The sequence below is a fragment of the Balaenoptera acutorostrata genome, chromosome 3 (genome assembly GCF_949987535.1).
Source record: "Balaenoptera acutorostrata chromosome 3, mBalAcu1.1, whole genome shotgun sequence".
NCBI lineage: Eukaryota > Metazoa > Chordata > Mammalia > Artiodactyla > Balaenopteridae > Balaenoptera > Balaenoptera acutorostrata.
In genome coordinates, this window is record NC_080066.1 from 96,596,181 (window position 1) to 96,623,351 (window position 27,171).

Consider the following 27,171-nt stretch of genomic DNA (forward strand, 5'->3'; position numbering starts at 1 on the left):
CGCCTGTCCTTTTTCCCTACGGGATTAGAGCCTCAGCACCTGCTACCCAGCCTTGTCCTTGCCTGCATTCACACTCAGCTCTCAGCGTGCAGAGGGTGGCTGGATCTGGAGCCAAAGCTGGACATACAGCCGGACTGATGGACACCTCCTGGTCTTCACTGTCACGCCTGCCTCATCAGCTGTGATGGTATGGAGGTGGTGGGAGGTTGGCATTTGCCCGTGATGTGACTTCACGAGTTCAGGCTGCTTGGGGGACAGCCTGCTTCACGAGCACCCCTAACTCAGCCTGCCCTGGGAAGGTGGGTCCAGGCCCTGATCCACACAAACTGTTGGAAGAAAAAACCACAAAAAACCCAAAGAGCAAGTCAGTGAAGATAGTTGTGGAAAGAATAGCAATATACACTGAGGAGGAAGTAATAAGAAACTGCTTTTCTCCTGTCAGCGTCTGCTAACAAGTAATAATAATAATAATAATAATAATAATAATAATAATAATAATAATAATATTGAGCTCATGTGCAGGCAGGGTATTAAGTACTTTACATCCCTTATATTATTTAATTCTTACAGAGTCCTGTGAGGCATAATTATGCCCATCTTACAGGTAAGAAAGTTGAGGCACAGGACTGTTACAAGATAAACCAGCTAGTAAGTGGCTGGGTTCATAGAGTAGTGAGCCCAGCCTGGCTCCCTGTGCCTGACTAGGAAACAGATCTTCGAGGATGCAACATCTGAGCCAATCTTCATTCCAGAAGTAAGCTAGCCACTGGCCCAAGACACTCAACAGGCCTCCGGGCTTCTGAACCCCGCTGCTTCATCAGGTAAGTCATGGCATCAGGTAAGAAACCCACCTAATCTGACTCTCTTGTTTGTCTGGTAACTGGGCCACCCAAAGATCTGAGTTCAACTTCCACCGCTAAACTTCTCTGATGAACAGGTTGAGAAACCAAAAAGCAAGAGGTCCCCACACAAAGCTGCCAAGTGAGCAAGTGACTTCGGGACCTGCCCCCGGGGCTCCAGGCCACCAGTATCTCCCTGGGAGACAGCACGACCTTCTATGGCCCAAAGTTCTCACAGCCTTCTATGGCCCAAAGCTCGGACATGCCAAACTCTCCAGCATACCCATCTTCACAACTGATCCAGACCTAGCAGCGACTTCCCTAAGGGTCTGCCTTCGGGGTTCCCAGCCTTTCCCCAGGAGGCACGTGCTCTCCAGTGTGCCCAGCAGGGGGCATCCTCGCCCTTCCACCTTCTGCCCTGGGGGTGGGGATGAGATTGGCAGACTGTCTGAGACGCCCTCTTCTCAGCTCAGCCCAGGAGCCAGTCTCCCAAACTGTGTATTCGTGTGACCTCTCTGATTTTCTCTATATCCAGTCTACCATTATTTACACAATATTTTTGTCAATTCACATTTTAAAAAAGCTAAATGTATTTTTAAAGGAAAAAAATCCCTCTTGGATGAAGGTTTTCCCAGCTCCCTTTGCTGCTTGGATTTCTTGCATTCTGAGGGCTGCTTTGCAGGATGTGAGCAGGCGAGGACAGACGAAGCTGCAGTTGGGGGTCTCAAGAACTGGGTCCAGGCAGTGTCATCACTGGGTAAAGATGGGTGAGGCTTTATTCTGTGGATTCAGAGCCTCAAACATCAGAGCCGGAGATAGAAAGGGTAAAAGAGTAAAGAGCCCTGAAATCCTGCCTTCCTTGTGGCGCCCCCAACCCTGTGAAATGAGAGAGCCTCCACCTTCCCCATCCCCGTGCCAGGGAGAGAGAGGGGATTGTCTTTCCAGGCCCAAAGTAGAGAGAAGGCTGCAGGGTGGACCAGAGGGAGGGACTTGGGTACAGGAGCAGGGGTGGCTGCAGGTGACAGGTGCAGGGGCTTTGGGAAGGGACAGGGATTTCCCTTGCAAAATGCATTCAAACAGACAGAGAGGGAACCTGATCCCAGGGAGGGAATCGGAAGAGCAGGAGACACCAGAGGGGCCCCCAGAGGGGTCCAAGGCTGGAGGGATGAGGGAGGAGAGATGAGAGACAGCAGGGCTTAGAGGGAGGGGAGGGAGGCTGAGTCCTGAGGGCACAGGGCATGGCAGCATGGAGGATTCCCAAGCTGTTTCCACAGGTTCAGTCAGGCCTTGCTCCAGGATCCACCCCAGTGGTCTTAGAATTATTTTTCCAGGGCTTATTTTTGTGCTAGGAACCCCCTCAGCTCCAACCCCTAGAGGCCCCCATCCTCCTGCCCTGGGCCGGACTGGCCATCAGAGGCAGTTCTAGGGCCTGGGTGAGGGTCCCGTTGTTGTCAGGGGGTGGCACAAATGTCCATGGTGGGACCTGGAACAGAAAGCCGGGCCCTGAGAGGGGAAGGAAGTCCGGGGCAGAGCTCCCGGCTCCCCCAGCTGGGTTAAGAAGGGTGATGAGAGCAGATTAGGCAAGAGGAAGTGGGCTGGGCTGGACTGGGTTGTGACTGAGCTCCCGGGCCGGGCCCTGGGCCGGAGCAGAGTTACGGCCATGAGCCCTGAGCAGCACCCCGAGCTGAGGCCCCTGCAATCAGCCCTCCTGCCCCAAGGTTCTCCTCCACAGGCCGCGGCACAGGGCAGAGGAGGGAGCCTGGCAGGAGACAAAGGTGGAGGCTGGTGGCTGAGGGGTGCTTGAAGCAGCCGTGTGTGGAGTGGTGGCTGGTCAGTGAGGTTTCAGGCCTCGTCCAGGTCCGGAGGGCCAAGAGGAGGGAGTCACGTGTGACGCGGGTGAGGGGCGCGATTGCCTCACTTGCACCTCATTTTCACAGGGAGGAAGCACCGAGAAGGAGGAGCTGGGTGGTCAGCAAACTTCACTTATTCAAAACGCTCAGTCCCAGCTGGACCCTGCTCCTCCCTCAGCTCCCACCTCCAGGGTGGTCCCAGGCTCCTCGGCCTCTGAGAGTGACCCCTGTGCTCTGGGCCCCACCTCTGTGGGGGTCCCTTCCCCTCGTGAGCTCCTTGCTCGCCCCCCTCAGTGTCGACCTGGGCAGCGGTATCCCCAGCTGGCCCCTCCCCACATCTGACCAGGGATTACCCCTGGGGCGGAGAGGGCCCTGCTCCGAGGCGGCCAGGCCTCGGGACCTGCCTCTCAGTGCTGAGCAGCACAGAGAAGGAAGCCCTGAGCAGGAAGTGCTGAGGCACGGGGTGAGGGCGGGGGGCTTTGCGGAGGGGAGCCCGGCCTCCCTGCAGGAGCAGGGACCACAGCCCCCCACTGTGGGCGGGCGGGACGAGGCTGATTTAAAAGGCAGATGGGCCTCTGGCCGGAGCACTCAGCTCTGCACCCAGCTACTGCCCCCCGCGGGCTGTAAGAGCGCCCAGACTTCCGGACTAGCTGGGGCGGGTGCCGTGTGAGCCCAGCTAGTCTCCCCCCACCCCGCCTGCCCTCCTTCCTCCCCTCCTCCTGCGCGCTGTGCCTGCCCAGCCTCTCCTAAGACGGACGCTTGGCACTATGTCTCTGCGTAACCCTGTCCTGCAACCCCCCGGGGTGAAGGCCTATCTGAGCCAAGGCGAGCGCTTCATCAGATGGGATGATGTGAGTGGGGCTGGGCGGAGGGCTGCAGGGGTGGCACCCGCGCTGCCTGGGGCTTTGCGGGGCGGCGGTGGGGGGGGGGGTTGCTGGCTTGGTTTATGTCTGCCAGGACTCAGGCGCCTGTGTGGCTTGGCCAGGCAGCTGACACAACTACCCAGATAAACAAACCTGGGCGGGAGGGTGTGTGCCACGAGCCTGTGTCCCTGGGCTGCTGGGGCTAAGGCTCTGTGTCTGGATGTGGGAAGACGATGGCTGCCTGGGTGGTCATAGGAGGAAATTGCTTTGGGTCTGGGTCTGTCTTTCCCTAAAGCCCCCAAGAAGAGAAGGGTGTGTTGCTCCCGGTCTCGGCAGTGGGAGGAAAGGTGTCCCAGAGCTGAGGCAGGGCCAGCAGCAGCGGTGAGCCAGGCCCCTGCTCCCAGCACAGACAGCCCATTCCAGCCCCAGCCGGGCGCCAGGACTGGAATCCGCACCCCTCCCCACCTGGCCCCGGCCCTGTCCCTGGGATGCCCTGCTCTCCCCCAGCTGCTGTGGGGTGGCCACGAAAGGCTCCTGGACCCCAAGTGAGAACCGGAGGCTCTCCTCCCAGGGGCCTGGGAGGGAACGGATAGACTTCTGCTTCCGCCAGCTGCTCTCAGCCTGGCTCCCTGACGCCGGTCCGTCTGCAGGGAAGGGGAAACCACACTTTGCCCTGCACCTCTGTCTCCACTGTGTCTGCTGCTTCCCAAACTGGGCCTGCTTCCCAGCCTCCGGTCCTCCCGGAGCCTGAAGATGTGTGTGTTGCCATAGGCCAGGGATTCTCCTGGGCGGCTGAGGGGAACAACTTGGGGCCCCTCCTTCAGGGAGGTAAGACTGCTGGGCTGGCCCAGCATGACAGTCAGCGCTGGCTGCTCCCAGGAAGGGAGCCTGAAGTCTCTGGACTGGCTGTGGGGGGAGGAAGGGCCATTAGGGCTGGTTCCTCCTCCTTACAGGTGGGATGAGGGGGCTCTGGGTCTGTGAGTTACAGCTCTCAGGCCTTTGGGGCTGGGCTAGGCTGAGTAATCTGGTTGCCATGACTATGGGGAGCGGGCCTGTGGTGAGAGGCTTTCTGCTTCCCCACGAGTGGTGTGGTCACTTCGGCATGGTGGAGCCATGTCCCAGGAGCCCGTGGAATGAGGGAAGTGGCTCAGAATGAAAAGTGAAGCGGCCTCTCTCCGTTCCTCTGGGAAGTGTGTGTAACCTGACTGGGCAGAGGGTCATCAGGGATGGGGACGTGCTATGTGGCCTTCTCTGCAAGCCAGCATCCGTGTACCTGGCAGGCCCGCTGCCCTCCCCAAGGCAGGGCACTGCAGGGTCCTGGGTCCTGCCTCCCACGAGAAGGAATCTTCCCCATCACGGGGCACACGCACCTGCCAGACGAGGCTCTGCTCTCAGACCGCCTTTGGCCCAGTAGGCAGATGACCTGGGTACTGGATAAGCACAATGCACAGGATGTAATCAACTCCCAGCTTACTTTTGTGTCCCACAGCCCGTTCACAGTGTATTCTGTGGGAGAAGCTCCCCTATGACCCATGGAAGGAAACTCAGCCAGTCATGAGATGTTCCATTTGCTCCTGGGGAATAGACAAGCCTAGGACACTTTTCCTCACAAAGCCCAGTCTTACTTCAGAAACTAGTTATAACTCACAACTCCAGTCTTAATTTAGAATAACATCTTCTACCCCACCTCCAAGAATGGTTTCAGGTGGGCTGCAGGCCCTGTGGAAAGGCCTGTGGGAGGATTCCCTGATCTTCCTCTATGCCCACTGAGGGTGGGGTGCAGTGAGGAAGGAGGGAAAGAGGTACCAAAGTTCTTAACTGAGCAGCTGCTATCACGAAGTGGGCCTGGTGGAAGTGTAAGGCTTCTTCTTTCTCTCATGTGCATTTTTGAGGATTCTTAGGAGACCCTCCCCCTGAGCTGGGGATCTCTTATTTAGGGTCCTCCTGCCATCTCTGTTTCAGGAGGTCACTCGAAATTACTTCTTTAGCCCCGCAGAATCCAGTTACCACCCTCAGCTTTGTGCACCTTCGGCTTTGCCCCTTTCTCCCACGGCCCACTCTGGACCCAGAAAATACTCACGGGTTCGTTGCCCCACAGACTCTGGGGGTTCGTGCTCACCTAGCACACCAGCATCTCTCTCATCCGCTCAGTTTCCTGGGCAGGAGTCAGACCCCAGTTTGTCATGCACCACAACTGCAGGGGTGACGAAAGCTCTCCAAGTGCGAGCTTAAGGTGAGGGGTCAGGTACCCCAACCCTCCCTTCGGGAGGGAAGGGAAGGGAGCTCACAACACAGCTTTCTCCAAAATTAGGTTCCTCACACAGTATTCTCTTTTCCCCCATATCCTAACCGCCCCTGATCTGAGAACCTTTTTCTGGACCATTTCCTTTGTAAATTCTGCATTTGGTCTGGTTTGGTGTGCAGCAACTCTCATGCCTTGTTGGAAACTTCGATTTTAGTATCTTGTTATTTGTGCATACAAAGACCATTAAAAGAAAAGGTAGGCTGTGTGCTCTGTGAGTGGAGCAGGAACTCAGAAGTGAGTTCATCTTTCATTCACTTGCTCCTTCAGCAAAAATGGCGCATGCAGCTCATGGTCTAGTACAGGCTTGTTTCCTGGGAGTCCGTGAGCCCCTTGGGGATTTCCTGGAGGGGCTTCTAGGTCTGAGAACCGGCCCCCGCCCTGTTGTTGCAGCATGCCTCAGGAAAGGCTTTGCAGAAGCTAGTCTTTGATGGTATTTTAGGCAAGAGGGGCTGGGTGCTGAGGCTGGGAGGTGGGAAGGCACTTGGGACAGCTGGGGGTGGGGCGGTGGGGTTCATGGATGGAAGGACTGGGCAGGCAGGAAGCTAGGCAGCTTTGTGGGAGTTGGGCTCTCGGCTCTCACCGTGTTCCGCTCTCCTGGGGGTAGCATGGAGTCTTGGTGAGGGACATTCTTCTACCTCTTTGGCTGAGCTGTGGGCCTTGAAAACAGGGTGAGGTGGGGGCCAAGACCCTGCTTGGGGTCTAGAGGGAAAACTTCTATTTGGGATTTAGAGGGGAAACCCTCTTCTCTTCCAGAAATGTCATCTCCAATCCTCTACCCCTCCCCACCCCTGGTTCAGAGCTTTTAAGGCTTATACCCAGCCCTTAGCTCTGGAGAACAAAGAGAAATGCCTGCAGATCCCTGGGACGGCCACCTGCTAGGCAGATGGTGAGCTCTGAAACCCCTGGCCTGGGCCAGGAAAGCTCGGCCTGAAGTCTCAGAGCAGGGAGCTGACTCCTTCTCTCTGCAGGAAACAACCATAGCCTCCCCGGTTATCCTCCGTGTGGATCCCAAGGGCTACTACTTGTACTGGACATATCAGAGTAAGGTGAGGCGGCCCCTACCTACCATGGCCCTGGCCTCCTGCTGATCCATTGAGCCCAAGCAGCCTTTCGATGACGCAGGGGTGGAGGTGTGGATGCCAGGAGTATAGAATGACCAGGAAGGGTGGCTCTGGGGGATCTCCTGTGGGCAGGGGCTATTTGCTTTGGGAGGGAGGATGCAGTCACTCCAACCATGGCTGCCTTGGGCCCAGATGCTTCAGCTTAAGCATCCCTTGGAGAGAGAGAGAGAAAGGAATTAGAGCTACTGCTGAAGGCTGCTTCCCTGCCTGTGGTTCTGGGTAAACTTGAGGGCTCAGAGAGATCAGAGAAGGTCCTCAGCACCTGGGCGGAAGGAAGGGAGGGGGAACCTGGGAAGAGTCCAGGATCGGGGAGGGGAGGCTGGAGGTCACAGCTCCCAAGTAACTCAAGTGGCCAGGGGAGGAGTGGCCAGAGAGGAAGGGAGGAGGGTCACCATGAGGAAGGAGAGCCCGATCGCTGAGAAGGGAAGGTTGGGGTCTTGGCACCTAGAGAAGGCAGCTGGCCAAGACGTGAAGGGGTGTGAAGCTCCCTCCTCGCTGCCCTTCGTTCTTGACCTGATGTCTTTGTCCACATCCTGTCTTTGCTCCTACCAGGAGATGGAGTTTCTGGATATCACCAGCATCCGGGACACCCGCTTTGGGAAGTTTGCCAAGATGCCCAAGGTAAGTGGGCCCAGTAGCAGCCCAGGCTCAGCACGGCCACCAGCTCCACGAGGCTGGGGCAGGAGTCCCCGTGGGGCAGGGAGCCTGATCTCTGGAGCCAGGGGAAGGGTCCGTGGGCTGAGCAGAGGGTCTCTCCCTGAGCTGAGGAAGGGGCATGACTGCCCCCTGGCTCGCTGGGGCTTTGGTATCAGGGCACAGTGGATGGAGATGTTGCGTGGCCAGCTACTGCCCCTAGAGCACCCCAGGCCGTCTGGGAGGTGTTGCTTGCATCCTCTCCCCTTCCACCCCGACTGCTTTGCCTATATTTGCCTAATGCTGGTAGGAAAATTGGAGGAAGGGATTGGTGGGAAGCAGGATTCCCTGAGAGTGGGGACTAAGAATCTGTCTTCAAATGAAAAATGGCAAACAAAATACACAGAACTCCCAGGCCCCAAAGTCTTGGTTAATCTCTTCCTGTGGGCCTCTCCCTCCCGTGGTTCCTAAGATGGGCATGGATGGGATGCCACCCCCGTGGGCCAGATTTCAAGTGGCTGAGAGGGAAAAACAGGGAAAGCCACAGTGGGCAGGGACAGGGACACACACCTCTGATCCTAACCGTGTCACGACCTGCTGCAGAGCCAGAAGCTCCGGGATGTCTTCAACATGGACTTTCCTGACAACAACTTCCTGCTGAAGACGCTCACCGTGGTGTCTGGCCCCGACATGGTGGACCTCACCTTCCATAACTTCGTCTCCTACAAAGAGAACGTGGGCAAGGTGCACCGGGGGCGCCTGGCCTGGGGCTGGGCACCTGGGACAGCCTGAGAGACAGGCCTGGGCCACGGCGTGGGGCGGCACCTTTGTGGTCGGGGGCCTGACTGCTGTGCCCTCGGGTTCTGCAGGACTGGGCTGAAGATGTCCTGGCTCTGGCCAAACACCCGCTGACGGCCAACGCCTCCCGCAGCACCTTCCTGGACAAGAGGTAAGTGCCTGCCTGCCTGGCTTGAGCGTGTGGGGCTGAGTGTGTCAGCCCGGGCCTTGACGGGCTGCTTTCTGCCCACCAGCCTGGTGAAGCTCAAGATGCAGCTCAACCCTGAAGGGAAGATTCCTGTGAAGAAGTGAGTCTCCCCTCCTCCCTCCCTACATGTCCTCTGAGCTCCCCAAGGCCTTCCCTCTTCAGGCCTGACTCCTCTCTTAGCCTGGCGCTTTTCTCTGCTTCTTCAGTTTTTTCCAGATGTTTCCTGCTGACCGCAAGCGGGTGGAAGCTGCCCTCAGCGCCTGCCACCTCCCAAAAGGCAAGGTGAGTGGTTCCTCCCTCCCCAGCCCACCCCCAGCATTCTCCTTCTCACCTGAGTTGCCTTGGACTGGAGGGCACCCTGGGCAGGCCTGGTGGGGATGGGGAGGGCAGGAATGACAGTTCAGTCCCAGCCAACAGCCCGAAAAGTCAGTTCACTCTAGAGCCACCGGTTCCTGGTACAAGGCACAGTGACAGAACCGGGGCAGGGGGTTGAGGTGCCCGGGTTCAGAGCAGGTTGGTCTATACCCCTTCAGCTCCAATAGGAAAACATTTTTCCTTTCTTTTTACTTAAGTAATTTTTAATTACAAGTCGTATGCTGGGTCACCCCATGAGGTGCCTTATGTGACTTACAAAAAGGAGCCCTGTGCGCAGATGCAGCCCTGAGCCAGGGTTCCTGCCTGGCGGGGGTAGATCTCAGGCCCCTGTCCTCCCTTGGCCAGTGCCTTTGTGGATTCCATGGAGTCTTTTCTCCTGGTAAGAATTTGGAACGTTATAAATAAATAAAACTAAGTCCTCATAGATCACTTGTCCACCTGAATCCCAGGAGGAATACTTCCCCCACACTCAACTCTACGGAGTTGGTGACCCCTTGGTGCAATGAGTCACAGGGGATGCAAGCTTGGGGTTGGGGAGAGGGTGGGAATGGGCTCCTGCTGAGGGCACCACTTGCTGCTGTCACATCCACCCTCCTTTTCTCCTGCCTCCTGAGTTCCCACCTTGGCTAAGTCCTCCTTATTTATCAGCTCTCCTGCATCCCGGTAGGAGCCATTGAGCCATCTTTGCTTGCAGCTGATGGGTCCAAGATTCGGTCTAGCTATCCTGCTCAGAGCCTCTGCTCCAAACTAAGACTGATGTTGGCTTTCCAGAGTGATCCTGGAAAACATCTGATGGGTTTTTCTGGAATGGAATGCAAAGGCACAGGATCCCTGAATGCCACCAAATCTACTTTCTGTTTCTGTTTCTATGGATTTGTCTATTCTGGACATTTCATGTAAATGGAATCAGACAATAGGTGATCTTTGCTGTCAGGCTTCATTCCTTTAGCACAGTGTTTTCAAGCTTCATCCATGTTGTAGCATGTATCAGTAGTTCATTCCTTTTTATTGTGGAATACTATTCCATTGTGTGGATATACCACATTTTGTTTAACTGTTCAACAGTTGATGGACATTTGGGTTGTTTCCACTTTTGGGCTATTATGAATAATGCTGCTATGAACGATTCTGTCTGGACGTATGTTTTCAAGTCACTTGAGGACATACCTAGGGGTGGAATTCTTCGGTCATATGGTAACTCTATACTTAACATTTTGAGGAAATGCCACGCTGTTTTCCAAAATGACTATACCATTTTACAATCCCACCAGCATTGTATGAGGGTTCCAGTTTCTCCACATCTTCATCAACACTTGTTATTGTCTGTCTCTTTTTTCTTTTTTTTACTTTAGTCATCCTGTGAGTGTGATGTGGTATCTCATTGTGGTTTTATGTTATTTATTTATTTATTTTGGCCGTGCCACCTATCTTGCGGGATCTTAGTCCCCCAGGAAGGGATCAAACCCGTGCCCCCTGCAGTGGAAGTTGAGCCCTAACCACTGGACCGCCAGGGAATTCCCCTCATTGTGGTTTTGATTTGCATTTCCCTAACGACTAATGATGCTGAGCACCTCTTCATGTGCTTATTGGTATTTGCATATCTTCTTTGGAGAAATATCTATTCAAATGCATTGCCCATCTTTCAATTGGGTTTTCTTTTAGTGTGAAGTCGTCTACTACTGGATATCTGATTTGCAAATATTTCCTCCCATTCTTTTTACTTTATTGACAGTATCCTTTGGAACACCGTAATTTTTAATTTGGATGAAGTCCAATCTGTCTATTTTTTGTTATCGTTCCTTGTGCTTTTTGGTGCCTCCAACTATTGTTGTTGAATTGTCTATTTCTCCCTTTAATTCTGTCAGTTTTGCTTCGTGTATCTTGGGGTTCCATTGTTAGGTGCATTGTTTGTATGCAAATTGCTTCTTTTTGAAATTTTATCCTCCATTTAAAAAGAAAAAGATAGCCCACAGCTCTGGCAAACAGTGTAGCTTGCTTCTGACCTCTTTTCTTCCCAGTTCTGGTCACTCTTAGTTTGAATCCTGTCCCAGCCAAGAGACTAGCCAGTATCAATTCAGGAGCAAAGCAAACCAGCTAAGATGCTCTCTGCTCAGCAACCAGGGCCTTGAAAAGTGGGGCCTCAGGGTGCCCTTGATGCTCTTCTGTCTGCCCTGAGCCCTCCCTCTCCCCAGGCCCCCTCGCGCAGGGCTGGGCCTAGTCTGTGGTTCTTAGTGCTGGAAGGTGGGGGCAGGAGTCATCAGGTGACTCTCTATCCCCCCAGAATGATGCCATCAATCCCGAGGACTTCCCAGAATCCGTCTACAAGAGTTTCCTCATGAACCTTTGTCCTCGGCCAGAAATAGATGAGATCTTCACTTCCTAGTGAGCTTCTTGGGCTGGGCTGGTCTTGGGGAAGGGATGGTGGCTAAAATTCCCACCTGCCATGCTGACAATTAGGTAGCGTCGCTGGAGAAGGGGGTTGTCCCAGCTCCCACCACACACACCCCTGCGCCCAGCCCAGGGGATATAGAGGGGACCTGTGCTCCTCTTTTTGGCCTGCAGCCACGCCAAGGCCAAACCCTACATGACTAAGGAGCACCTGGCCAAATTCATCAACCAGAAACAGCGCGACTCCAGGCTCAACTCCCTGCTGTTCCCACCTGTGCGGCCTGACCAGGTGCAGGGCCTCATCGACAAGTACGAGCCCAGAGGCGTCAACGTGCAGAGGGGTGAGGACAAGGGAACTTCTGACCCTCCACGGTCCTCTCCGGTCCTGGCAGCTGGGCTGCTGCCCTGACAACCACCCCTGTCCCCCAGGCCAGCTGTCCCCCGAGGGCATGGTATGGTTTCTCTGTGGGCCAGAGAACAGCGTGCTGGCCCAGGACAAGCTGCTGCTGCACCACGACATGACGCAGCCGCTCAACCATTACTTCATCAACTCCTCCCACAACACCTACCTGACAGGTGGGCCCTGGCGACCTCACTGCCAACCTCCCCTTTTACGGGGGCTGTTCCTGCTACCTGAATCCCCTGCAGGGGTTGCCCCCGGGCTGCCCACTATGGAGTGGGGCGGGGCAGAGCTGGACTGCCCTTGAGTGAAGCCCCCGTCCCTCGCCCCTCCTCTGGCTCAGCCGGCCAGTTCTCAGGCCTTTCCTCTGCGGAGATGTACCGCCAGGTGCTGCTGGCAGGCTGCCGCTGCGTGGAGCTGGACTGCTGGAAGGGGAAGCCCCCTGATGAGGAGCCCATTATCACCCACGGCTTCACCATGACCACAGACATCTATTTCAAGGTGAGACTCGTCGTGTGGGGGCTGGTGGCAGCGGCACTAGGGAAGGGCCCTGGGCCATGAGCTTTTTGGGGTTGGGGGGAGTGAGGCCAGAGAGGAGGGATGGCTGGGAGGCCTTGGACCAGCGTGGGTACTAGAGAGAACCAGAAGAGACACAGGGCCAAGATTGGCCCTCCAATTCTATGTGTGTGTTGAAACTGGGGAGCGGGGAAGGGTGCCGTTGAGGGAGGGGAAGCCTGGAAGCACAGTACTGACCTCCCCATGGGGTCCCCTTCTCCTCCAGGAAGCAATTGAAGCTATTGCAGAAAGCGCCTTTAAGACCTCCCCTTATCCGGTCATCCTGTCGTTTGAAAACCACGTGGACTCGTGCGTATCCAGGCCATCCAGCCTCATTCTCTACCCTGTCCCCATCTCCCGCCTGCAGCTGCCCTCCCCACAACTGTCCCCAGCCTCTAGCCATGCCTTCTGGCTCTCTCCCCGGTCTCAACACAATCTCTTTGGGACCCCAGGCTCTCCTGCCTGCGTCCCTGCCTCCCCAACATCTTGAGCCCCTGATCTGGGTCATCAGGGGGCACAAAAAGATGGACAAGAGGGGGGAGTGGAGCCGCTGAACCACACCCACTTCTGCTCCCTGCAGACCCCGCCAACAGGCTAAGATGGCCGAGTACTGCCGAACGATATTTGGGGATATGCTGCTCACAGAGCCACTGGAAAAGTTCCCAGTGAGTGGACTTCACTGTGGGGCATCTGGGTCTGAGGGCTGGGGAGCCAGGGCAGGGTGCCAGGTTAAGGAGGCAGCTCTCCCCAGAGGATGCTGGGGTTCATTTGGGAGGACGCGGGGCTGGGGTCCTATCATCTACCACGTGTTAGGCACTGTGCTGGGCTTGGGGGGTATGTCAGTGGCAGAGGGGCAGTCCCAGCCTTCAGATCACTTACCCTCTAGTCAGGAGGCAGACAAGTAACCAGGCCATTGCAACCAGTGGCTGCTATGAGAGTACCTGGGGCTCCAGATCTGGTCTTGAGGATCAGGGAAGGCTTCCTGGAGGAGGTGATGGCTAAGCTGAAACCTGAGGGAAAGAATGGATTTATCTTGGTGAGAGTGGGGAAGGGTGTTCTAGGCAGGCTGAGTAGTTGAGAAAAGATCACTGAGGAGCTGGGATAAGTTGGGTCAGGCAGGGGTTTAGCGCACGAGGTGGGAGTGATGAGAGGAGAGACTGGAGAGGTAGGCCTGGGGCAGGTGGGGCGTAGCTTGCCATGCAGGAGCTTGGGCTACATCCTGAAGGTGAGGAGATAGTGCTGAGGACCCTCTCTCCTCTCCCACAGCTGAAACCAGGCATCCCCCTGCCCAGCCCTGAGGATCTCCGAGGCAAGATCCTCATCAAGAACAAGAAGAAACAGTTTTCTGGTCCCGCAGGCCCCAGCCAGGAGCCGGGCGGGGAGGCTGAGGGGAGCGGCCCACCCAATGTCCCTGTGGGTGAGGACACAGGTGAGTCGGCCTGGGAGGAGTGGGGGTGGCCGTGGAGGAGCATCTGGAATGGGAGAGAGGGGCTGGGCCTGGAGGGGAGAGCCAGCCTGGTGCGGGGGTCTCCCCCACCCCCAGTGCTGATGGAGCTGTATGTGGCAGTGTGGGCTGGTGAGGAAGGGGCTGAGCTGGAGGAGGAGGAGGTGGAAGAGGAAGAGGAGGAGTCGGGAAGCCTGGATGAAGAAGAGATGAAGAAGATGCAGTCAGATGAGGTGTGTGGGGAGCCCCGAGGCCCTTCTGCCAGCTCCACTGCAGAGCCCTCCAGGCGGGGGCATGGGACCGGGTCCCTGGGCTCTGAACTGGCCTCTTCCCCATCCTTCCCCCTTCTCCCTAGGGCACAGCGGGCCTGGAGGTGACGGCTTACAAGGAGATGTCCAGCCTAGTCAATTACGTCCAGCCCACTAAGTTCATCTCCTTCGAGTCCTCTGCCCGTGAGTTAGCATGCGGTGGTGGTAAGCTGGAAGTTAGGCTAGATTCAGGAGAAGGCCCTTAGGAAGCATGTCCTGATGCCAGAGCAGCCTGATGGGCGGGGGTGAGAGCGAGGCGGGTCCTCCCTCTCCTTGGGCTGGGGGCCCTGCTTATAAATACCCAGCAGAGGAGCCAGGCAAAGGCATGTTTAAGTGGCAGTGGCTCCCAGTGTCCCATCACTGTACTGAGAACTTGGCACCAAGCAGAATGCTCTGGAGTGTGTCGGTGACAGGCATTTACCAAGGGCCACCTCGGCCGGGCGGCCTGGGGCTCCTGCAGCTTCCTTCTGTGGCTGCCTGGGCATGAGAACTCCTGGGAGGGGGAGGAAGGCAAAGAAACCAGCCAGTGCACATCTGCCCCTTGTTCCCTTCCCTTTCTGAGTGCGTCCATGCTGTTTACCTTTATCTTCTCCGGACATGCGCGCAATGAGTTCCTCTCACCCTCTGTGCACAGCCCCGACACAAACACCTTTTTCTGTATGCACTCTGCAGCACTGGCTCCTCACCCCTGAAGCCCCAGCCTGCACCCCCTCCTGTGCACCACCCTTGCTGTGCACCTCTCACCCCTGCACCCTGCTCCCTGTGCATCACAGCGTGCTCCTGACCCCCGGGCTCGTCGCTGCATGTTTCCCACACCCTCTGGATCCACCCAGGGCATGTACCCCACCCCTTAGGACTCTGGCACGCACACCCCATCCCTGTGCGTATGTATCCACTGTGCATACCCTTTACCTCCAGCACACACTGCTACCCACACAGATCTGCACATTCCCCACCCCGGGGGTGGCCCCTCAACCCTCAGCCCTTGGTGGAAACGCTAGGTTGGAGGCATCTCTGTGCTGGAGGGAGCCGCGCCACAGGGGAGGGCAAGTCTGTGGGAGGGGACGGGCTGACAAGGACTCTCCTTCCTCTTTCTCCCCTACACAGAGAAGAACCGAAGTTATGTCATTTCCTCCTTCACGGAGCTCAAGGCTTACGACCTGCTCTCCAAGTCCTCAGTGCAGTTTGTGGAGTATCCTTGAGACCTCAGTAGCCAGGGTCCCTGGTGGGGTGGAGGGAAGGGGGAGGCCTGGGACGGGGCTCGCAGGGGGTCTGTGGGTCTTCCCGGTGCAGGTGGCTTTGCTGGCTCCTATACCCTGCGGCAGCTACAACAAGCGCCAGATGAGCCGCATCTACCCCAAGGGCACCCGCATGGACTCCTCCAACTACATGCCCCAGATGTTCTGGAATGCTGGTTGCCAGATGGTTGCTCTCAACTTCCAGACGATGGGTGAGGGCATGCTCAGGCCCTTAAGAACCTTCCCCTGCCCCTCCCACCTTTACCCCTTCCCTGGGGATGGGGGGTCTTTGGAGCAGACCTGGGGGCGGGGGGTGCTGATGTTCATTTAGACTCTGGGCGCATGTGCATGTGTGTGAGCGTTTAGTGCATCAGCTCATGCCTATGTGACTGCACGTATACGAGTATGTCTGTGATGATGCCAGGGTGCTGGCATGGGTTCTGGCTGCTCGGCCTGAGTGGGTGTGTGGGAACACCTGCTCCACTGGCCTCAACTCCCACTGTGAGCTTGAGGTCCGGTTGTGGCTTTGCTCCTGCTGACTCCAGGTTGCGGGCCCTTCCTGAGAGATGAGACCCTAAGGAACCAGGCTGGGACATGAGAAACCCTCATCCTCACGGTCCACCCAACCTCCCCATTTGCGAGACGGGAAAGGCTGGGAACTGTGGAAAGAGAGGCTGCGTGCAGACCCAGAGCCGGGCCGCCCTTCCTGAGTGCCCTTGTCCCCCCAGACCTGCCCATGCAGCAGAACACGGCGCTCTTTGAGTTCAACGGGCAGAGTGGCTACCTCCTCAAGCATGAGTTCATGCGTCGGTTGGACAAGCAGTTCAACCCCTTCTCGGTGGACCGCATCGACGTGGTGGTAGCCACGACCCTTTCCATTACGGCAAGGCCCTGAGGTGGACAAGTGGCCGGGAGGGCGGGGGTCTTGAGGAGAAAGACACAGGAGCCCCACGCCTCCATTCCCAACCCCCTCCCCTGATATACCGAAAACTTCAGCCCCAGCCACTTTGTGCAGTAGCAAGTTGCCTTGGAAACTGCCTCCTCCTCAGCACTGGAGGCTGCCTCTTGGTCCCCATGGAAACCAAGGGGAAGGGCTGAGGCTGGGGTGGGGGGAGGGGAGAAGAGTGGGGCAGCAGGAGCCCCAGGCCCCGGGGGGAGGGCCCTGTTCCTTCCTCGCTGGGGAGGGAGGTGGGGAGGCCCACACCTCTTCCCTAAATGCTGGAAGCACCCTGGGTGCCAGAGCTTAGCTGTAACCCTTAAGCCACACAGCCTCTACTCTGCGGCCAGAATTGAATGGGGCTCTTCACAGTACCCAAGAATGGATGTTTCAGCTGGGGGGGCTGGAGGCCCTAAGTTCTGGGGAATGGCCTGGGTGGGGGAGCTGATGCTGGTCTCCCATGGGCTGCAACCTCCAGGTGATCTCTGGGCAGTTCCTGTCAGAACGCAGTGTGCGCACCTATGTGGAAGTGGAGCTGTTTGGCCTTCCTGGGGACCCCAAGAGGCGCTATCGCACCAAGCTGTCACCCAGTACCAATTCCATCAATCCTGTCTGGAAGGAGGAGCCCTTTGTCTTTGAGAAGGTGGGGTGGCTAGATCAGGGCAGGGGCTGGGATCTGTCCCTAGTTCTTGGTCTCTACTTGTAGAAGAGAAAATACATAAAGGGATTTCCTTGATCCTCCTCCTCTCCCCACCCCTCATCTGTGCCCTCCTGAGTATCAAGAGTCCAAAAACCAAGTTTACAGAAATTTACTTCGTGGGCAAGTTTTGTATGTGTGTGTACATGTGTGTATGTGCATGCTTGTCCATGTTATGATTAGAGGCAGAAATGTGAACTCCCAGACCAGGGTGCAGGGACCCAAGGAATCACGGGGGCCTTTTGCTCCCATTGGATACTTGTTGACAAAGCTTCCAAGGGCTGTCTGCACCAGGCCCCCTGGAGCCCTGGGCTGCATATCCAGCTCTCTGCCCTGTGTGGACCAGCCATGACATGAGCCATTAGGATGTCTACGTGTGTGGCTTAGCGTGGGCCCTCTGTCCTCACCAAATCCAGTAAAGCCTGCCATGTTCTCACACTGACCCTAGATTTCTGGAATCAGGGAAGGGGGGCAGCTTGGCCACTCTCTCCCCTCTCCAGCTTGTCCTGTCCTGAACTCTCCCCAGATCTTGATGCCTGAGCTGGCCTCCCTCAGGGTGGCTGTGATGGAGGATGGCAACAAGTTTCTTGGACACCGCATCATCCCCATCAATGCCCTGAATTCTGGTAAGGATAGGGGTTCTTCTTTGCTGTTCCCAGTGGGTCTGAGACCAAGACCAGCATCAGGATCCCGTCCAGAGGGTGGGGCAGCTTCAGGGAGGTGGCCTTGTCATGTTATCAGCCCGGGAAAGTGGGGCAGGAATAGTACCTCTCCAGGAAACTGACAGAGGTGGGGACTCTGCCCACCCAACAGAATGTCTCTAATTCTCTGTAACTACTGGGGCAGTTTCCCAAGTAGCTGACACTTATTGGGCACTTAAAATGTTTTACAGGCTTATAACACTTTCTCACTTAGTCCTAACAATAACCACATGAGGTAGAACCAGACTAAAGCCGGAAGTGTTGAGTACTGGGCTGCTGGTGAGCAGAGCTGGGCAGTAGTGGGCTCTGGCTCACTGGCCACTGGTCATGTCCCACAGGATACCACCATCTGTGCCTGCACAGTGAGAGCAACATGCCACTCACCATGCCTGCGCTCTTTGTCTTCCTGGAGATGAAGGACTATGTACCTGACACCTGGGCAGGTGGGAGGCCCGTAGAACGCTGGAAGCCCCAGGGTGTCCATCCCCCCTCCTCTCTCCGAAAGCCAGCCTCCAGAGGGGGGGCAGGACAGGGTATCCTGGGGTAGGTGAGGATAGGGGAGGCTCCCAGGTACATCTCCTTACCAGGCCCACCATGTCCCTGTTCACCCAGATCTCACGGTGGCCCTCGCCAATCCCATCAAGTTCTTCAGTGCCCATGATAAGAAGTCTGTGAAGCTCAAGGAAGCCATGGGAGGCCTGCCTGAGGTCTGTGTTGTCAGGACCACTGCCAGGGGCCCCCACGAGCTGCACCCTCTCTGTGGGAAGATGAGGGAGGGGGCAGAGTCCAGGGCACAGGGAGAGAGGCACCTTCCTAACACGCTCTCCCTACACAGAATCCCTTCTCTCTCGGGAGTCCAGTTGCCCGCCAGGTCAATGGGGCATCGGCTCCAACGAGCAACGGGTCAGCAGGTACGCACTGCGGGGTCCCCCCACCTACCGGAAGGGTCTCGACTTCTCCGTTGCACCGGTAGGCACATCCCAGACGGGCGGCAGTTCTTTATAAAAACAAAAACAACCCCGAAAACTTTCACCTGGGGTGGGAACGGCTGCATGTGAAGCCTCGGGCTGGGCAGTGCGCAGCTTGGGGCCCACACCGTCACCCGCGGGAGGCGGGGGAGCGGCCGAGCCGAGGGCACCGGAGAGCCTCTCCTTTGGCTCTTGCAGCAGCCGGGGCCAAGGCCAGGGAGGAGGCCACGAAAGAAGCTGCGGGTAAGGCCTGCTGAGACCGAGTGACGTTGGGGTCGAGCCCGGGGAGGGTCCGGGACTCGGGGTGGGGGGCGGTTCCCGGGGGGCGCGCGCGCCTCACCCCTGCCGCAGCAGAGCCGCGGACCGCCAGCCTGGAGGAGCTGCGGGAGCTGAAGGGCGTCGTGAAGCTGCAGCGGCGGCACGAGAAGGAGCTGCGGGAGCTGGAGCGGCGCGGCGCGCGGCGCTGGGAGGAGCTGCTGCAGAGGGGCGCGGCGCAGCGGGCCGAGTTCGGGCCGCCGGGCGCTGGGGGCGGCGGCGAGGGCCGGGGCCGCAAGCTCGGCCCGGGGAAAGGCTCCCGCAAAAAGAGGTAAGGGCGGCGGAGGCATCCTGCCTCCCGCGGCTCGGGCGCGGGCGGCCTGGGGCTCACGGCTTGTCCCCACATGGCCTCCGCAGGACCCCGCCGGGCGAGGACCCCGCCGGGGCGGCGCCGGCCGAAGGCCCCGAGGGCGCGGACGCGCGTCTGCGAGAGCTGAGGGACAGGCTGGAGCTGGAGCTGCTGCAGCAGGGCGAGGAGCAGTGCGAGTGTGTCCTGAGGCGCAGGGAGCAGCAAGTGGCCGAGGTGCCAGCGTGGGGGAGGGGAGGGAGCGACGGCCCGACCGACCCCACACCCTCAGCACAGCCAAGGGCATCTCTTCCGTCTTAGCTTAGCCGGTCCTTCCTCTCCCTCAGCAAATGACCAAGATGATGGAGCTGGCCAGAGAGAAACAGGCTGCAGAGCTGAAGACCCTCCAGGAGACTTTGGAGACGTATGCCTCCCTCCCTTCTTCGCCTGACTCTTACCTCCCAGGAGGGCCCAAGCCGCAGGAAGCATCTTCCTGATGCCTGTTTCTCTGCAGTGACACCAAAGAGGTGAAGAAAAAGCTGGAGGCCAAGAGGCTGGAGCGGATCCAGGCCATGATGAAGGTCACCACAGACAAGATGGCTCAGGAGAGGTGAGCCCTGGAGGGGAGGCGCAGGACTCAAACTCCAGGCCCAGTGCTGAGCAGGAACCACACTGGGTGGGAAGGGGCCTTCCTACAAGTGGGTCCTGACTTGCTTCCCAGAGATGTGCCTGTCTCCTGGTTCTGGAAAGTTAATTCTACTTCCGTCACCTCTGATCAGAGAATGTCCTCCTTAGGCAAAACACAGATACCGCCACTATTTGAGGAGAGAGGAGAATTTAAGGGAAAATCAAGTGTGTAAAGAGGGAGGTGAAACCTTGGGAGAGCTGATTCCCACCTGCACTTTCCCATGCATGCCTTGAAGAACAGTGCGTTTTAGTGAGGAAGCCCTTCCCTCAAAGGGCCCCCAGGGCTCCCAATATCTCCTTAGATCCTCCTTGGGTCCCCATGCTTACCCCTCTGGCTGGTTCCCAGACCAGACATAGATGCATGCCAGCCACAGAGGGTGGATGTTCTCATGTTGCCTACACCCTGTGGAGACTTTGTCTCATCCAGCTCTTCCCAGGGGCCTCCTGCCCTCTCTGAAACTCTGATCACCCCAACAGGTTGAAGAGAGAGATTAACAACTCCCACATCCAGGAGGTGGTGCAGGTCATCAAGCAGGTGTGTAAGAGCTGTGCCCTTCCCAAACACACTCTCTCTCTCTGAGGGAAGGGGTGGCCCCAAGGCCTTTACTTTGCCCTTAGGAGATGCACTGTTTAGAGTGGCCCCCCAGCTAGGGATGGGGGGGGGGAGAGGCAGTAGAGGGAAGGGGCTTCCCCTAGGCCATCCAGGGTTCTGGCCTTTGTGCAGAGGTTGGGATACCAGCCTAAAGGAGTCTGTCTTTGGCCAGCTGCCCTCGATGGAAATGATATGGGCCAGCTGGCCAAGGGGAGGTGGGATTGGGGTGGGTGGGTAAGAGGGAGCAAGGGGGCTTCCAGAGTCAGGCTTCCAGGGAGTCAGAAGAGGAAGGAAAGCCCTGTGGAGAATGGCCCTAAAGCTCCTTGGGGATTACTAACAACAGTAACAGAGCTACCAGCTCCTGAGTCCTGACCTTGTGCAGGCACTAAGCCGGGTGCTTCACAGGAACTGTCTCATATAATCCTTCACAATCCAGCAAGACAGGTACTATTATCCTCATTTTACAAATTAAAAAACAAAACAAAAACCCCAACTTTTCAAAGGTTAAGGAATTTGTCCAAAGGCTCACAGCTGGTTAACTGGGATTGTAGCTGGATTTCACCCCAGATTGCCTGCCTATGCTGTCCTGATTCTCTGTCTCTCACTCCTGCCCAGATGACGGACAACCTGGAGAGGCACCAGGAGAAGCTGGAAGAGAAGCAGGCAGTCTGCCTGGAACAGATCCGGGAGATGGAAAAGCAGGTGACGGGGGGGACCACTACCCTGGCCCACAGCAGAGCTGGCCTGGCTCCAGGGTGTAAAGGGACCCAGCTCCGGGGAGCTGCCAGTCAAGAGGTGGGTGGTGGTGGGGGACTCGCCCCTCTCCAGGGGGTCAGGGCTCTGATTCCCAGGGGATCATGAGGCAGCTCTGCAGATCTCTTTGCTTGGTTGGCATTCCCTCTCCTGAAAGACCCCCTGATGGGCTCCACTACCCCCACCTCCCACCCTGATCTCCTGGGAGGTATGAACAAACCAGGCATCTCCTGGTTCCACTGTTCAGGCGAGAAAGAGTGGGCAGGTGGCCCATCCTGAGCCAGGGGGTGGTCCTTGCTGTCCCCACAGTTCCAGCAGGAGGCGCTGGCAGAGTACGAGGCCAAGATGAAGGGCCTGGAGGTGGAAGTAAAGGAGTCAGTGAGGACCTGCCTCAGGGCCTGCTTGCCCTCTGCGGAGGAGGACAAGCCTGAGAGGCCCTGCAGGGTCTCCAGGGGGCTGTGTGAGCAGGATGCCCTCACAGAGAAGACAGACGCCCAGGAGAGCCTCCTCTGATGCCCCCATGCCCTTGGGACGTTCTGCAAGGACATTCACCCTTCCCTGGGATGTGGGTCCATTCCCCCTGGAGGAAAGGGCCCCAGCACTGTGAAGCTGCGGGAAGCTGGAGCTCCCTTGGACGCTGGAGCCCCTTTCTCAACAGCCAGGCTAAGTAGGAGGCAGGAACCAGGCCATCTGGGGCCCATCTGGGGCCTGGAGGTCCTCTCCAAGCCAACATCCTGCTCCTCCTGCTTCCCCTTCCCCTCTGAATAAGTGTCTGTCACATGTTTGTTGAGGGCAAAAGAATATGAACTTGGAGGCAGGAAATGGGGTCCTGGCCCCACTCTGCATTTCCTAGTTTGCCACTCTGGACTCAGTTTCCTCACCTGGAGGGTTAGGCCTGGCCACCTGGAACCTCCACTCCATCACCTGTAGTTCAAGCAGGTCCAAACTCCAAACTCTCCTGCCATAAGGCGGGCAGCTCACCCTGGCTTCTAGGCCCTATCTCGGGCTTGCCCTGAGTTGGCCTCATTGTCAGCTCCCTGATACAGAGTCCAGCACTTCCTTCCAGCTCCCTGGGGACAGCTGCTCCCAGGATCCCAGGCTAAGGTGCCTTCCCTGCCTCCTGCCCTTGGGGGATGGGAGGCTGATGTGGAAAAGCGGCCTCAGCTGTGTGGCCCTCAGGCCACTGAGACAACTGGGGCTGGGGGTGAAGGGAGAAGGACGGCCTTTTGTGCACTCTCCCACCCAGAGCCCAGCCACACCTTTTCCTAGGCCTGGGGGCTACTTCCCAGCATGTGCCCCTGCTCAGGCTGTCTGACAAGGTCACCACCATTTTCTCTCCTGACTTTATGAGGTTTATTTATTTTTCTCTTTCTTACTCCTACTAAAGAACCCTGTCTCAAGATTTCCTGCCTAAGCCTGGCCTCTGTTCTACAGCTAAGAAAGGGGGGGCAGGGCTTCCCTGGTGACACAATGGTTAAGAATCTGCCTGCCAGTGCAGGGGACACGGGTTCGAGCCTTGGTCCGGGAAGATCCCACATGCCGCGGAACACCTAAGCCCGTGCGCCACAACTACTGAGCCTGCGCTCTAGAGCCCGCGAGTCACAACTACTGAAGCCCGAGCACCTACAGCCCGTGCTCCGCAACAAGAGAAGCCACCGCAATGAGAAGCCCGCCCACCGCAACTAGAGAAAGCCCGCGTGCAGCAACGAAGACCCAACACAGCCAAAAATAAATAAAAGAAATGGTGGGGGGGCAGCGGAGTAGAGTGCCCCCCAAATGAAGTGGGCTGGGGAAAAAGTCCATGAGGGTTGACCCGGGCATGAGGTCCCTTCTAGAGCCCAGTGGAATGGCCCTGCCTCTGGGCTTGAAGAGGATTCACTTCCCCATCTGCCGGCCCTGATGCCACAACCACTGGAAAATGATGTCACCCTTCTGCACCACTCCTCACCAGATGTGGCCCTTCCTTGTCTCCACCCTCAGGGCTGGAGCAGAAGAGCCTCCTGCAGAGGTGCCCCCCACCCTCTTGGGGAGTCGCAAGCTGTCAGGCCCCTGGGCCCCTTTAGGCAGACTTAGAGCGGTGGGATTCTCAGGCTCCTGTGGCAGTTATGGTTGACCCAAACACAGGCTGTAGAGAGGCTTCTGGGCAGCTATTCACTGCACCTATTGACATAGCCCAAATCCCAAATGAAGACAGACACTTTATTTGGAGAGGCAGGGTCCAGGTTGATTCTGGGAAGAGGTTGTTTTCTTATCAGAGAGTTGTAGCAAATGCCATTAGCCCCTCCCCCCATCCCTCTGGGGGCTTGATCTCTGGGATGCTAGCAGTCCCTGGCTGCAGGGTGAGGCTAGGGGGCCTGCTCATTCACAGGAGTAAGGCCTGTCATTGGTCAGCCTGCATACACACTGGAGACAGTGGAGGGCGGGACACCTACACCCCAGGGCAGGGCCCTGTCTTCGGCACTCCAGCTGAGCACTCAACTGCCCCATCTCCTCCCCAACCCAGGGGTAGAACCTCACAGGGATGAGGATCCAGGCCTAGAGGAACTCACTGACCTGGGCATGGGGCATAAGCCAGAGCCAGTGCCAAATAGGGCCCACTGGGCAGTCCCCAACTTTGACCAATGACCGCTCAGGGGAAGAAGACTGCCTTCTCTTTGCCCCTCAGTCAGGCTGGGCAGAGTCTCTAGGCCTCCAGTCTGGGGCTGAAAAGCCCAGGAATGGGGAAGGGGATGCAATCCTCCCTCCTGGAGAGGCCTCTGCACAGCAGGCTGGGGGCTTCCCAGGAGGACAGGGCAAATACCCACCTCCCTGCTTTCCGTCCTCTGGAAAAAGGGCAGGGTGCCCCTGGGAAAATGCCATAGTCCTTGGGCCCTGGATGTGAATTAATCTCTGGCCTCAGGGGATGTGCAGAGGAAGAACTGATGCCCTCCCTCAGGGCTCTAGAGCAAGGGAAGAGCACCTCGCCTCCACTCCTGCTGCAGATCTGTGGGGCTGGGGCCAGCTTCCCTGTCCACTTGGCATGCCTCAGTTTCACCTTTTGCGTAAAGAGAAGGGTCCCTACACCCTTCCCAATCCCACTGCTGACTCAGACGCCAGAGTCCCCTGCTGACTCACCACCCCCACCACCACCAGCTCTCTGGATCTCCCAGCCACGTGCCACCAGGCCCAACCCTGCTGAGCTGGTGCAACGTGACAGGGTGAGGGGGCTGGTGACACTTGAGGAAGAAAGAAGGGGGCCTGGGAAGGGGGGCAGCTGCAGACAGAGTGACAGACTGCAGACCTGAGCCGCCTCTGGGAGGAAGCCCTTTTGCCAGCCTGGGGCCTGCAAGGGGGAGGCTCAGCAGGTGGGAGGGGAGGGGAGTGTGGCGTGCCTGCCTGCCCCCTGCCTGCCTCAGCTCCATCGCCTGTCAGCCTTCAGCTCCCTAAGCGACAGCTTCTAATTCCGGCTGTTGGTGCCTCTGTGCTCCGCAGCAGAGTCTCAGCTTTTTTTCATCGTTGCTATTTCTTTTCTGCTCAGAACATGCTGAGCCCACTGGGAAGTCAGAGCAAAGGCTTTAGGGCATGAGACGTGGCACTGCTCCCCCCGCCCCCCATCCCACCACAGGCCTGGCTGGGTTGGTAGTACCAGCTGGGGCAATGGAACGGCCGCTCCTTCCAGAGAGTACCCAGCACAGCACACCCTGACGGGCCAGGGTGAGGCCCTGATTCAGCTCCTCTTCTTCCCTGGAACTCTCCATCCACCACAGAGAAAAAGGACACAAATGAGGCTGAGCTGGCTCAGGGAGGAGGGGCAGGGCTCTTTGGGACCAGTGCCCCTTCTGTGTTCCTGCTGCTTCTCTCCTCCACCTGGGGTTATCACTGCCTGGCTTGTTGGGCTGGCCTGCCACACAGATTCCTGGGATACCCCCTCCCCTAACTCTGGAAACAGAGAAAGAAGAGAAGAAAGCAATTTCTTTCATGCTGCAGAAAAGGGAAATGGAGTCAGGAAGAGAAGAAAACCTTTCTTCTGCTACCTGAGTAAACAGGGAGAGCATTCCTGCGTCCTTACTAGGGTTGGTGGGGCCCGCAGGTCTCGGGGTGGGATTGGGCTTTCTGCACTCTGAATAACTGTGCAGCTCTTTCCCTGACACTCTCTAGCTTGCCGTTGCTTGCAGCAGGCAGGGTCGGTGTTCTTGGCTTCCTTTTGCAGATGAGAGTATGCAGGCCTGGAGCCACACTGCTAGTAGATGCCTTCAAGCTGGGACTTAACTCTGCTGTCAAATACTGTGCCCTTTCTGTGACACCATGAGAGAAAAGTGGCAGATCCCAGAGTAGGGGGATTAAAAAATGCAAAAAGTAAGAAGGGGGGCTTCACGGTGTGCACAGGCATACATCACATGCTCTGCCCGGGAGAGAGGGAAGTGGGAGTCCCTGCTTCACGGCTGGCCCCGATGCCATGTGGGCATCCCTGAAGCTTAGGAGCTGGAGAGAGGTGAGAAGCTCAGGGTGCAGAGCCATGTGCCCACTTTGCCACGCCCCCATCTGGGCCCAAGGGCTTTTCCCAGAGGCAAATCCTCTCCTTGCCCATACCGTCCCCCAGGCAGAGCCTGCTGCAAAGCTTCTGGTCACTACTTTGCCCAGGCTGAGGACACTTGTGTTCTTCCCTTAATTTCCTGTCTTTCATATAAAGGGACCCCTTAAAGCAGCCCTCAACACTGTCCCCTAAAGGTGTTTTTCCTGCTTATATGCCCTTGCGTCTTAGCAGCCAGATCCCACACATCCTTGAAGACCATCTCAGAAGCCCTATTCTCAGAAGACCCTAGAGTCCGCCTTTCCCCACAACTCTGTTTTCTCCTCCAGGGACTGTCTCCGTTTTGTATTTAACATACGTATTCAACCCCCAGGCGATAAACTCGACTTTTTCTGTCCCGATCTTGTTTTCCCGCTTGAGAGGGGAGGTTTCTTCCATCCAGAACCGAATTTCCGCCTCTGTATTTCCCACGGCTGGGAACACACAATACCTGGCTCACAAAAAGTCTCAGTAAATTCTGTAGTCGATACCTGACTCACTCTTTCTTCACAAATATCCATTCCAACCCTACACACCCTCCCACCCTCTGCAGCTCTTAGGTGCTCTGATTCCCCTCCTCCGAGGCCTGCTCCCCCCGCCCCCCCCCCAGGGCGGAGCAGCGGGCCGGAGAGGGGATGCGGTGGTTTTCTCACACTCTGTTGACTCGTGCTCTCTTCTTATCTCGGAAGGGCTCAGCTAGTGGTCAAGGTCAGAGCCCTGTGGTCTGGGGGTGGTTTTGTGCTCAAGAGGGAGACGGGGACCCTAGGGGACGTTTGCATGGCCTTCGCTCTTTCCGGGGTGGCGATGGGTCCTGAAACAGCGGGGAGGCGGCGCCGAGGACTTGCTAACGCGGCTGCAGTACTCCCGGATCTTAAGGCGCCCGCTCCGGTCGCCGCGTCTCCGCACCGCCAGCTTCTCAGCCGCCCGGAGCTGGCAGGCGGGCGCGTTGTCTCGGTTGGAGACGTCCGAGATACGAGAGCGCACTCCCCCACCGCCACCCCCGCGCCGAATCAGCGTGTGCGGGAGGAACAATTGTGTGTGCGTGCGTGATTCGCTACACTTCCAGTGGCGGTTCCCAGCCAGACTGAGGGCCCCCAACCCCGCGCAGCGTAGGTACTCCCCCTCCCCCGATTTGGGGAGTGATTTACTCCCCGCCCGCCTTTCGCCACCACCCCCAGCTCGCTTATGGCCCAGTTCTGCCCTCATGGGGTCCCATTTCCTTCCACCCGCACCGATGGGGGCAGCCGTCGTCTTCTCCGACGGGCTCAGGGTCCCGCCAGTTTCTAAGGAGACCCGGGCACCGACTCCGGTGGGGGCGGAGGGTGGGGAGAGAAGACTGTGACTTTGGGATTGGCCCGGTCGGGTGCATGTGGCCCCCTGCG

At 57.5% G+C, this 27,171-nt stretch overlaps 1 protein-coding gene across 13 annotated transcripts; it reads left to right on the forward strand.

Annotated features, from left to right (window-relative positions):
- The first annotated feature begins 3,300 nt into the window (after nucleotides 1–3,300).
- On the forward strand, nucleotides 3,301–22,642 carry PLCB2 (phospholipase C beta 2). Of its 13 annotated transcripts, none has more exons than XM_057544545.1 (32): nucleotides 3,301–3,540; nucleotides 6,826–6,903; nucleotides 7,531–7,599; nucleotides 8,215–8,355; nucleotides 8,481–8,560; nucleotides 8,643–8,696; nucleotides 8,803–8,878; nucleotides 11,253–11,353; nucleotides 11,534–11,700; nucleotides 11,789–11,935; nucleotides 12,103–12,260; nucleotides 12,541–12,623; nucleotides 12,895–12,979; nucleotides 13,581–13,743; nucleotides 13,882–13,991; nucleotides 14,114–14,210; nucleotides 15,174–15,258; nucleotides 15,392–15,516; nucleotides 16,033–16,187; nucleotides 16,720–16,884; nucleotides 17,465–17,564; nucleotides 17,978–18,082; nucleotides 18,252–18,346; nucleotides 18,475–18,608; nucleotides 18,806–18,850; nucleotides 18,978–19,193; nucleotides 19,280–19,445; nucleotides 19,556–19,632; nucleotides 19,723–19,818; nucleotides 20,373–20,430; nucleotides 21,103–21,189; nucleotides 21,550–22,642. In XM_057544545.1, exons 1-32 carry the CDS (start codon nucleotides 3,457–3,459, stop codon nucleotides 21,751–21,753), a joined length of 3,606 nt encoding a protein of 1,201 aa, XP_057400528.1. In that variant the 5' UTR covers nucleotides 3,301–3,456; the 3' UTR covers nucleotides 21,754–22,642. The 13 variants fall into 13 exon arrangements, 11 of the variants coding, with proteins under 11 accessions (XP_057400528.1, XP_057400529.1, XP_057400530.1 ...); XM_057544546.1 differs by having other exon boundaries at nucleotides 18,475–18,550; nucleotides 18,959–19,193; XM_057544547.1 differs by having other exon boundaries at nucleotides 18,475–18,550; nucleotides 18,809–18,850; nucleotides 18,959–19,193.
- Nucleotides 22,643–27,171: the final 4,529 nt, after the last annotated feature.